Raw genomic sequence first — 12708 nt, 5'->3', positions numbered from 1 at the left:
TTGACGACACTTTTTCCAAAAATGAGAAATAAACTGGCTTCCCCGATCGGAGATTAGTATGGTCGGGAATCCATGCAGACGGATGATATTTTCGAGGAATTCCTTGGTAAGAACAAAAGCTGAAGGTAATCCTTTCAACGGAATAAAATGGGCCATCTTGGAAAATAAATCCACCACAACCAGAATAGTATTGTATCCATTACAAGAGGGCAGGTCCGTGATAAAATCTAGTGACAAGGTGTGCCAAGGTGCTGGTGGAATGTCTAAGGGTTGAAGAAGACCGGCGGGTTTTGTTTTTTGACCTTTGTTTTGGGCGCAAACTCCACAGGACATCACGAAAGATTTAATATCCTTTCGCCAGGACGGCCACCAGAATTGTCGTTTAATTTTTTCCTCTGTTTTGGCAATGCCAGGATGTCCTTCCATCAGAGTATCGTGATGACGGGAAATAACCAGTTCTTGCAATTCCTTTTCTGGCAAAAATAAACGTCCTTGGAAGTAAGGTAAGCCATCGTTGATTGAAAAGGCAGATCCCCTTTTGATCCAATCCTGCAAGGCTGAAGAGTCCAGGAATAGTTTTACCCGTGCTTGAATGTCTTCAAGGGTTTGTAAAGTGGTTATCCCCAAGATTCTTTGTTCGGGAATTATCGGCACAGGTTCTGAGTTTGTGTCCATTTCTCCCATTCCAATTCGAGATAGCGCGTCCGCTTTGCCATTCTTACAGCCGGGACGGTAGGTGATTACAAAATCGAACTCAGCAAAGAATAAAGCCCATCGGAGCTGTCGTGAAGACTGAGCCTTGGCAGTTTTTAAATATCGTAAATTTCGGTGATCAGTGATCACGGTGATGGTATGCCTGGCGCCAAGAAGATAATGCCGCCAAGCCTTAAAGGCGGACTTAATGGCTAATAATTCCTTATCGGTGATTGCATAATTTATCTCCGGCGGCGAGAACTTTCTGGACCAAAATGCTACGGGGTGCAGTTGGTTGGTTTCGGGGTATCTCTGAGACAGGACAGCTCCCATGGCTAAGCTGGATGCGTCGGTTTCGACTATATATGGGAGATCAGTTCAAAATAGGTGCGGACGTAAATTTAGCTTTTAATTCCTGAAAGGCCTGTTCAGCTTCCTCGGTCCATTCAAAACGTTTATTCTTCCGCAAGAGTGCAGTGATGGGTTGCACCACCCGTGAAAATTCCGGGATAAACCTGCGATAAAAATTGGCAAAACCAAGCATGCTTTGGACACCTTTCACCGAACTAGATGATGGCCATTTGAGGATGGCATCCACTTTCCGCGAGTCCATTCGGACCCCTTTAGGTGTCAGGATGAATCCAAGAAACTCAACCTCGGTGGTATGGAAAACGCATTTTTCCAGCTTTGCAAACAGTTTCTGCTGGCGCAATTTCTCAAGGACGGCCCTGACATGTTTTCTGTGATCAGATTCCGAAGAGGAGTACACCAGAATGTCATCGATATACACGACAACACAGACATCGATGAGTTCCCGAAGGACATTGTTCATGAAGAATTGGAAGGCAGCAGGCGCGTTGCACAACCCGAAAGGCATCACCTGGTATTCGAATAATCCATATTTTGTACGGAAGGCAGTTTTCCATTCGTCGCCTTCTTTTACTCATACCAGATGATAAGCCCCCTGGAGATCTAACTTGGTGTATATGCAAGCATCCTTCACCTGGTCAAGGAGTTCAGGGATCAAAGGCAGAGGGTAACGATTTTTAACAGTTATCTGGTTCAATGCGCGGTAATCGATACAAGTTCTAAGGTCGCCTTCTTTTTTGGGCACGAATAACAAAGCCGAGGATGCCGGAGACTTTGACGGGCGAATGAAACCATTGGCTATGTATTGGTCTAAATATTGTCTCAAATGCAGATTCTCCGGCTCAGTGAGGGCATAAATCCTGCTACAAGGGGGTTGTGCACCGGGCACCAGATCGATTTGGCAATCGTACGATCTGTGAGGAGGTAACGTGTTGGCCTGTTCCTTTTGGAAGACGTCCTGAAAGTCTTGGTATTCCGGAGGTAGTTGCATGGAGACAGAGGTTACTGATGCTAGACTGATCTTCAGATTTTCTGGGTAGCAGGTTCGTGCACACTCCGGAAAGGTGATTCTCTTCGCTCGCCAATCAATTTGAGGATTATGTGTCCCTAACCAAGGGATTCCGAGAATAACCTGAAACTGTGGAGCCTTGATTACATCAAACACAACTGCCTCCCGATGGCCGTCCGGACCTACAAGTGTCACCTCAGCTGTGGAATGTGTTACCGGTCCCGAGGCAATTTCGGTTCCATCAACTGTGGTGATGACATCTTTGCTGGTTTTAAGACGCAGGGGAAGGTTAATCCTGGAGACCAATTCATGATCCACGTAGTTTCCTATAGCCCCACTATCGATGTATACCTTTATTGCATGCAACCGCTTAGGCTGTTCCGGATCTACGAGGACCATTGGCACAGTGAAATGCGAGGTCTGAGAGTTCGTTTTCAAGGTCGGCAAGCGGAGCCCTACGCTTGTCGGGCGGGGTCGTTTCCCGATCCAGAGGTTTCATGGATTTTCTCAGCGGCTCCTACCACCTTCCTGGGCGGCCTTGCCGGGCAATCTCGTAGAAAGTGTCCAGAGGATCCACAATAAAGACATAAGTGCATCTGCCGTCTTCTTTCACGTTCCTTTTGCGTTAAAGGTCCTTTAACTCCTCCGATTTGCATTGGCTCAGAGGCTTCAGCCCCCTTGAGGTTAGCGTGGGTCTTGACTAACACCCGGGTCTCAAACTTGGACCGATCAGCTTTTCTGTTTTGCAGTCTGTGATCCAATTGGACCACTAAGTCTATATATTCTGAGCATTCTTGGGGCGGATTTACAACTTGGGCCAGGACATCTTTAAGTTCTCCGCGTAGACCTCGATAAAATAACGTGATTCTTTTATCCTCTGGCCACCCAGTTTCCACAATTAGTCTATTAAAGGTTGCAATGTAGGAAAGGAGGTCTCGATTGCCCTGTCGCAGAGATAGAAGTTCGTCATCTAGAGCCTGCCCCTGGGAGTGACGAGCAAATAACCTTTCCATGCTTGCTTGAAATCCTTGAAAATCACGAAGAATCGGGTCATCTTCAGTTACCAGTGGAACTGACCAATCGGCAGCACTGCCGCTGAGATATGACAATACAAAGGCTACCTTAGTCTGGTCATTAGGGAAGGCCCCAGGTCTGCACAGGAAATGCAAACGACACTGATTCATGAATACGGCGAATCGTTTGGGGTCCCCAGCAAAGCGTTCGGGTGGGGCCAGCGGCATATTTCCAGGTAGATTAATCTGCACCGGGTTACTGGAAAGCACAGGAGCGGGGTCCCCTCCGGAACCGGGTAAAGGGGTTTGTCCAGCTTGACCTTGCAAAAGCTGTCTAGCCAGGTCATCAGCTCTTTCCTTTGTTACAATCACTTCCCTCCTGAGAGCATTAGTCTCTTGACGAGCGGCGTGTACTTCGGCCCGTAATTCCCCCAGTAGTTGGGCCAACTGGTCAGTCTCGGAAGTTTCCATAGCGCCTGGGTGGGAATTTGTAGGAAGGCTTCGCGTTCTGTAACGCTCACCTGGCTCCCACGGAGGCGCTGGTCTGGTCTGGGTTGCTGTGGCCTCTTCAAGGGTGATGCGCTGAATTCGGACCACCGATTGAACAGGACCCCCAAATCTTGCTTGTCGGGCCCGTAGGAATATCCTTCTGCAGATGAGAAAGGGGATTAACTGTCTGCTGAATAGTGTGCTTGCTCCCCCCTTCCCCCTTCGTTCTTCTCCGATTCCTCCAAAACCCCCGGTTTAAGCTCACCTTATGGTTTGGAAGGATGAACTCTCCATCCTGCTTCTGATGCAGGGGCGCGCGTTCGTCCAGTTACTTCACTGGTTTTCAGAATGGCGCTGGCACATCCTCTTGACTTTTCTGAGCGATACGCCGTAAGTATGAAGATGCAAAAGTTCAAGTGTGAGCCTCCTTTTATGTTGTCTTTTCTGTCCTTTATTTCAGGTGCAGAACAAAGGCGATGTGTTGAGGGGTTAAATTGCCGGTGGTAAAATCAGGTGAGTTAGTGATGAGGGCGACCCCTCTAAATGTCTTTATAATTCCCCAGTAATGTCTTTTGTCCTTTCCCCATAGGGGCCGGGGTGCGGTACCTGCCAAAGATGCGGCGCCGACCCGAGATGTGGAATGGTTCACCAAGAAAAGCCGGTTAGTAATATGGCTGAAAATTCGGCTTTCCTCTTGTTTTCCCTTGCTCACCTTTTGTCTCTTCTTCTCTCCCCTAGGTGCAGAGATGTGGCGACCGGTGCCGAGAGCCGCGATGGAGCCGGGCGGCGTCTCGGGAACAGGTGAGTGAAGCGCGGCGCTGCAGCGAGCAACGCGGTGCTTTTAAATGGAAGTCTTCCTTCAGGAACGCTGGCGTGAAGATTCCGGATGCAGGTAAGAAGGTTGAATAAGTTCTTGGTTTTCACCTTTCTCTTCTCTTATTCCCTTACAGGTGTTCCAGGTTCGAGGCGGGCGTGGCTGGAGTCCAGGTGCAGGAGCAGACACGGTGAGCGTTCAGCTGCTGGGATGCAGAACAACGCGAAGCACGTGTGGCTGTCCGGGCGTGGCTTAAATAGCTTTGGAAGAAGTTCCAGGTGAGTATTCTTCCACAGCTCCACCCAAGTAACAAAATAGTTCCTTTAGAAAAATAGTCCCTCCTAAGCCTCATTTGGCTTGGTTCTTCATGCAGCATGGTCTGCATCAGGTGAGTGTGCAGCATGGTCTGCTTCAGGTAAGTGCACCAAACACTTCCCCTTATGAGCCCGGCGCCTATGTCGCCAGGACTGATGTCCAACATGAGCCTGGCGCCAACGGCGCCAGGACAGAGTCCAAAGAGCCCCTATAAAGGGCCGCTGGGCTTTTACCCGGGGGCGTGATGCCTGCTCCCGGGGGTGCTGGGCCTGGCCTGGTGCTCCGGGGGTAGGCATCATGACAGCCCTCAAGGTTCTGTCCTTGGCATGCTACCTTTCCCCTCTACACCACCTACCGGGTGAAGTTCAAGTCATCCTTCAACTTTCACCACAACCTCTTGTGGATGCCACTCAGATGTTTTTCTCTTTTCCCCACTTCACACCTGCAGCCTCAGAACGCATCAACTATATTGTACAGCTATCCGACACTGGTCTGCCATTCACTGGCCGATTCAAACCTCTGGCAAAAAGGAAGTCCATTTTCTCCCTCCTCCAATGCCAAACCCATTCTCTCAACTTCATTATTGAAGTTGTCTCTCCAACATCCAAGGCTTGTAACCTTGGGACTTCCTGATCAGCAACATTAGACACCAACAGTGCATCACACCCACGGCCTCTGCTACCAGGATACACTTCTTAATATAGGGAAGATCCGCTGTCACTGCTTGGCCAACACTCGGATCTCGCTACTACCATTCAAGCCTATTCATTGGTCTCCCCCACCCTACTCTTTCCCTCGTCTTAAAAAAGTGCTCAACTTCATAACACGCAGTCTTTACAACGTGCCCAGGTCCTGTCTCAACTGTACCTAACACCGTGACTCTGGAGGGCTAGCCGTGCAAAATTGATTATTCTTCTTCAAGTTACCACTCATGGTCTACATTTCTATGAATGGCCTCGTCCCACAATGCCTGGCTGACTGCATCTCTCTCTACTCTCTCCATCGATTGAGATCCTCCTCTCTCCACAATCTCTCTGTACTCTGGTGCACCTGTGCCTACGCCCGCACCTTCTCCCTACTTGCCCTCCCTCAACTCCATCAAAACCTGCCCATAAATTAAATTATTCAAAACTGAGTCAAACTCTCCTACACCAACTCTACGTCTAGCAAATGCACTCGCAGCCCGTGTCTCCTGATGAGGTCACACGGGATAATATGATAGGGCGATGATCATCACCGTGTAGGTAAGGGGAGACCGAAGATCCTCTGACTTTGCTAACATTCTATTTCTATTTTCTAAATAGTTTTAAAAGATGTTTTCTGGCCTCACAAAATTGGGTGCAAATTTGTCTGTCAAATGGCTTGAAAGTTATACATTCTTAAAAAAAGGGGGTGTTTTCACCTTTTGCAAAGTTTTTCCCAGACCGCAAAAATGTGAATTTGTTGAACAGGTGCACAGCCTAAACCACAAAAATGTGAATTTGTTGAACAGGTGCACAGCCTAAACCACTGTATGAATTTGCTTCAAGTTTGAAAGAAGTTGGGCAGAAAGTGGTGCAGATCTGGCTTTTGGTCGGGTAGTACTTATCGCTCCCGGCACCAACATCTTTTATAAATCTCCCATAGTGCATTGGATCAAGTGAGGTTTTTCATAAAATTAAATTATATTGTCAGGAGGAGTGTCTGGGGTGGTTTGACTTCAGGAAGGATGTGGGGGGACAAAAAGGGGGGATTTGTTCACATTTATGAATGGGTCTTATTAAGGTTTTCTAATTTAAGTCTTATTTTTATTTGGCAAGAATCCCACGCGTAGGTTGGGAAATTGGGATTCTCATGGGAATCAAAAATCAAAATTAAATTCTTGCAAGATTTACTCGTGGGTGAATCTCACGTGATCGGACACAGTGGATACAGAAAGCCTTGTTGGAATGGTCGCCTAAAACACAGCAAGAAACATGCACATTTTTGGACGAGTTCCTAAACAAAAGCGGCCACCTAGCCAGTAGGACATGGTTTTATTGCAATTATTGCAAAGTGGACAATGTTCCTTATTCTTTTACTGCTACAGGTGTGGTAAGTGAAACGTCTTAAATTAAGAGACAGTTAAGTTGAAACAGTTCAACACAACAAAACCCAGGGTAACATTGGACCCGACACAACCTTGACTGAAGAGATACTTATGACAACAGACATGTCTGTTGCTGTTAAAACCCTGTGCTGAGCAGTTTGGTAACGGATAAAGAAGGTTAGGTCGATTAGCTTCTTTCCCGATGTATAGCACGGGTATGTGTCAGCAATCAGGGTCTTAAGGTTGCGTGCCACGCCGCTTTTCTTGATGTTTTGTGAAAGCGCCCATAGGAGTAATGTTGAGTGTAGATTCACTGGCTACGTTCGTCCTATGGTGGAGGGTTTCGAGAAGCTACAATGCAGACCCAAGTATTGGGGTTAAGTCTGGATTTTGTGATCTCCTCTAGTAATCATGAGCTTCACTGTAGTCTTTTCATGCCATGGGGGTCATTCACTGGCTGCATGCCAGCTTTAGCACGGGGGGATTGAAACCCATAGTTCTTTGGAGGGTGTTGTGTGGGTCAGTGGGGTATCGTGGCACCATTTCACACATTATCCTCTGGGTGATTTGCACGTAATCCCCTTAGATATTCAACTGGTATTGTCTGATAAGAACAGTTTGCTAATTGAGACATGCATCCTGGGGAGTACACAGGTTATGCTGTGGTCAGTTGGTCAACTGTGTGTACGTTAGCACAGGACACTGTCACTAACGGTGTCGTTATGATCTTGGCAGTATTTGTAACACACCTTTTCTGATCGTGATGACGTAGGTGCACAGAATAAGAACTATGAATGGAGAGAGACTGGGGACCCGTGCGTGTCTCCTGCACAGGGAGGGGAATCCACGGTACTCTGAGCCGATCCTCTTGAAACACGTTGTAGAGGGGTGGAGCAACACACATCGCTCAATCAGTGGTAGCAATGCCTGCTAGCTTGAGGCTATGAAGCAGATACGCTGACAAAGCAGGAGGCTCCGAGCAGGAGGGGAGCCTAGATGGGAACCAACTCGTCCTTTCTGGTGGCGAGACCTCTGAAGTCAGAGGTGGGCCACGCACCCAGCAACAAACCCAGAAACAAGCAAGGAGCCAAACCTGACGAGCATGAACAGGGAGGTGGTCATTCCCACTGTGAGGACACCAGAAAAGGCAACTTGCTGTTAGGTCAGAGACTGCCAAAATCATTCCCAGTATGAGACACAGGGAAAGCGAAACGAGCACAAGACCCAGGCAACCTGAAATGAGAGTGTTGCTAATATCGATTTTTAAGGCAGGGGAAGCCACCATCAGAGTGAAAGCCTGAAAGCAAGGAACAGGCGAGCAGCCCCATGTAATGGGTGGAAGAAACACGAGTATTATCTATGAAGGCTGGGGAAGCTGTGTTCAGTATCAGCAAGCGAGAGATTCATATGGACACACGTCTTGTGGACCAGGGAGTCAACAGGCATTGTGATTTCTATCCTGGATGATGAAGCCAACACATGCATCAAAGTGTTTGAATTAAGAAATAACAAACCCACCACAGAGCCACACGATTTTCGGGAGTCCCAGTGCCTCAAGAGGTGGGATAAAACTAATGCATGCAAAAGTAATCCAGGAGGGATTTTTACTACTGGTAAAAGCTAAATGGATCCTGGAATAATTTAGCCAGTGGCGACCCATGAATGAGATCAAGCAAGAGGAATGGTTTTCTGTTCCCCAGAGAGGAGGGAAGCAAGAACTGTATAAAAATACTCATATTTTAAATGACAAACTATATACAAGGACTGAATACCCTGCAGGGGTATCCTAAATGAACTTGAGATTGAAAGAAGTACTGCAAGAGCCGGGCCAGGCAAAGGCACATGCTGAGGTTATCGTGCAATCCTCCATTTTGTTTTTAGATGTTTTTTTTCTAAAGTGGCAGGGCCAGTTAGGAACATAGGCATTTGGACTCGGAACTCTTTATTTTGGACTACAACGAGCACCCTTAGTTTTTGTTTTAGGAGGCAGGGAATTTCCTGCATAGTGATTCTGAAAGAACAGCTATATATCATGTCCCATTGTCGTCCGAGTTCTCCGTCTGGTTCGCCACACTGATAATTAGTTATAATTCTTCAGCTTTCTGAATTCCCGTAGGACTTCATTGAGGAATCAATGCGGATGAAGCACGTGGGCCCCGAGGAAGGTCAATGGAAATAACAAGTAATTCCCCCAATATCTGTACGGCATCCCTGGGATTTGCCTGTCCGCCACATTGCAGTCTCACTTTCCAACCCAGCCTCCATCCAATAGGGGAAGGAGCAAATGATACAGGCATGGGGGAGAATGATTCCATAGAGGACCAGGAGAAAGACCGCACACGAGAAAGAGAAGGACTAGCATGAAAGAGATTTAGAAAAAGCACCCACGAGAAACACAGAAGACAGACTGAAAATTATCGAGAGGCAAATAAAGGAACATGCAGTCTTCAGGAGAAGGAGGAAGGCCGCAGAGTAAATATGGGCACTCACCAATGAGAGGAAGGTATGTCTTGAGGTTCTGCGTTAGGTTCCCATCCATGATCTGCCAATGAAACACATCCTGCAATGGAACAGAGGCAAGTGAGTGCACACAAGATGGCATCAAGTGGAGGAAGCAGAGTGTAAAGCTCTGGGTTCCCAACGATGACTCCGACTTCTCTTGATGTTCTAGTTGTTCCTTTAATGAGGTTCCAGTACATCTTTTATGTTTATTATGTCAAATTCATCAGAGCTCCAGGCAAACATGCACCGGAATCCTCCCAGGTAGGCTACATCTCACCAACTCTCTCACTCAGAACCCTCGACCATACAACAACATTCTCACCAGCAAGATTCCATGTCACTCACTCAGCATTCTACTCATTCTGCAAAGACAACATGGAAACATAAATCACTACACATCTCCCTTCCTTACACAACAACGCCTACAAAAACCGGCCACACTCACAACACACAGTACACACACACACACTCCAAGACATGCACGTGCATCTCAACCACATGAACTATCACCACATACATACAACCCGAACGCGTCACCAGTTCAAATGGTACCATAACACAATACTAACGATGCCCCTCCCCTTTTCTACACAGTAAAGGAAGGACACCTACCAATGAAAATTGTACCACTAGCAATCAATCTTCAACAGCTCAGGTATCTGTCTCGCCTCTCTCCTTTACCACACAAAAACTATAACCAATGCTAACCTCATAGCCACACCACACACAGAACTACGAGCTGTGCACCACACACACACCAAAGAACAAGGCTGGGCATTCCCAACACCTGAGGGAAACGACACAATAACACGTTGCTCCATAAGGTACCTATGCCGCCACCCCCACTTCATCACCTGTGTCCTAAAGATCCACCTAAAGACCAAACACAACTATGAGAAAGCATCGTCACACACACACACAACATATACATATATGCATCACTTTCACCAGAACAACAGTACTCTTGTTACACTCAACCACACATAACTTCACAGCCAAATATTACACACCACTATGATGTGCGCCTCACACTCAAAGAACCAGGTTGGGCGTTCCAAAAGTCCGAGTGAAACAACATCCAAACAGCACAAACAGTGCGATATTGCCACCCCTATCTGTCACCTGTGTTCCCCAAAACAAACAAAACCAACACCACTGCGAAAAAACCACTTAAAACACACCATACAGTAGGCCACCAAGCACACAACTACAAAAATCACCAAAAATGCTAAAACTCTAGAACACCACAAAGACTCCCACATGCAGATCACCACATTTCAACAAGCTAACACTGCTTAAAATTCATACCATTTCTGCAAAACTCTAACACATCTTAAAGCTCTAACTAAGCTTCTTAGCTCTCATCAAACTTATAGTCCCACCTGCAAAGGAAAAAATTAGTAAGCATTTTCCATTTATCACATTTTCCATGCCATGTGCTATAACTATATCAGTCCACTTTGCTTATTGCATTGAAAAGTCCATCTGTGGAAAGAACATGTGTTAAACACAACTGCTTCAAAAAACTAACATTGCTCACATCAAATATATGTCTCTCAACAAAAGCCACAACACCACACTCTCCCATCCAGTGTACATTCTCTCATAAATGCTCATGTTGCAGTTATAGTGTCAAAATATCACCACTATCACAGGCCTCACATGACAATTAAAACACAACATGTTAACTTAAACTCTGCTGCATGGTATCTAATGCGCCCATATAACCAAATGTAATTCTGTAGCTATGTTCCTTCTCCTGCCATCTCCATCCATAGGAAAAAGTACCTTAGGGGACACGGCTCCAATTTGCAATGGGCTCTAAACTCCACCAAAGTCACTTTTGACTCTCATAGAAACACAGTTCTCATTGTGGGCACGTAGCCCCTCTTCTAGAGAGCAGTGGTCCCCTAGTCACTCCTAGGCGCAGCTCAGGCTCAAAGCCTCTCCCAATGCTGCTGTCTTGGGCTCCAAACCCCTCAGTTGCACAGCATTGCTTCAAAATTTCTAAGGCGCAACCCTGGCTCCAAGCCTCTTCAAATGCTGCTGCCAAGGGCTACAAGCCCCTCCATGCCGCACCTTTGGGTTCCAAACCCCTCCAAACAGTCAATGGGCCCTCAGCCTTGCCAAAGTTCCTCTGCCAGTCTTTTGGCCTTACTGTGCTTAACCTGCCCAACTGTTGGCAGATCATCTGGCCCCCTGCCCCTGGCGCTGCTCACAATCTCCTGCGCCTGTGCCCTTTGTGCTGGGCCCTTCTGCGCCTACTGACATGAAGCGCTCGCCCTACCTGAGAGGATCATCTTAGGTTGGGGGGCGGTGCTTGTGCCCTCCTTAGTGCTGTCCCCCCAGCACAGCCAGCATCCTCGTCCCCAATGTAAAGCTCTGGGTTCCCAATGATGACTCTGACTTCCCTTGATGTTCTAGTTGTTCCTTTAATGAGGTTCCTGTACATCTTTTATGTCAAATTCATCAGAGCTCCAGGCAAACATGCACCGGAATCCTCCCAGGTAGGCTACATCTCACCAACTCTCTCACTCAGAACTCTCAACCATACAACAACATTCTCACCAGCAAGATTCCATGTCACTCACTCAGCATTCTGCAAAGACAACATGGAAACCTAAATCACTACACAGAGCAGTGCCCTCCAGCAGCCCTAGAGATAAGAATACTGGCAAGTGCTCACCAGCAGCATAGAGTTGAGTATACCAGTTAGTGCCCACCCACAGGGCGTGGAGTAGATAGGCCAGTGCCAGAGAGAATTCGGAGTTATTTACATACAGGTCAGTGCGCACCAGACAGTGTTAAGCGGCCAAGTCAGTGTCTACCAGCAGCTTGAAACATGTACAACCAAGTCAGTGCTCATAAGCGGGCAAAGTGATGTACCGAGAATGTGATGGCATAGATCTGTATGGACCAGCAATTACTGAGTTGAGGAGACAGGGCACTGCCACTGCTGTTGGGGGTGGGGGACCCAAATGGTTCTGCTGGATTGGGGCCCACCACGCTGGCAGAGCCAGTGATTTTAGAAGTCTGCACTTGGGCTCTGGAACGCTCTGGAGTGGATCACACTGAGGAACTGCTCTCCAGGTGCTGGATGATCGGCAGTCGAGGTCCTGCTTACTGAAGGGATTAAACGTCTGTAATGATGGTTACAGCCCCCCAGCTCGATCTGTCCTGGACAAATGGTGAACATTTTGAAAGACATGCTTTGGGTATTTGGACACCGGCTCTTTTTCTCAACAAAAAAGTCCGAATTTACTCCACTCTGTGGCCTGGTCAGTTCAGAGTTGCACTGACTTGATATGCAAAGGCTGTCACATTGGACCTTGGTGAGACCGCAATTATACTATAATTATAAGTGTGAAAGATCGCTCTGACCTTTTTGTTTGAGATTAAGGAGCAGCGTTCTCAGGACCCGAGCCCATGAGCGGGG

The 12708-nt window shown here is 47.4% G+C and overlaps 1 protein-coding gene across 2 annotated transcripts in view; it reads right to left on the bottom strand.

Moving 5' to 3' along the window:
* HYI (hydroxypyruvate isomerase (putative)) overlaps positions 1-12708 on the bottom strand; it is a 256693-nt gene that overhangs the window by 132242 nt on the left and 111743 nt on the right. For both annotated transcript variants that reach the window (XM_069642424.1, XM_069642425.1), the window contains exon 6: positions 9261-9330. In XM_069642424.1, the coding sequence (XP_069498525.1) occupies positions 9261-9330 (70 nt within the window). The remainder of the gene's footprint in view (positions 1-9260; positions 9331-12708) is intronic.

Source organism: Ambystoma mexicanum, chromosome 1q (genome assembly GCF_040938575.1).
Source record: "Ambystoma mexicanum isolate Mex_15411 chromosome 1q, UKY_AmexF1_1, whole genome shotgun sequence".
Taxonomy (NCBI): domain Eukaryota; kingdom Metazoa; phylum Chordata; class Amphibia; order Caudata; family Ambystomatidae; genus Ambystoma; species Ambystoma mexicanum.
The sequence above is the reverse complement of the archived record's forward strand: the minus strand, read 5'-3'. Positions and strand labels throughout refer to the sequence as shown.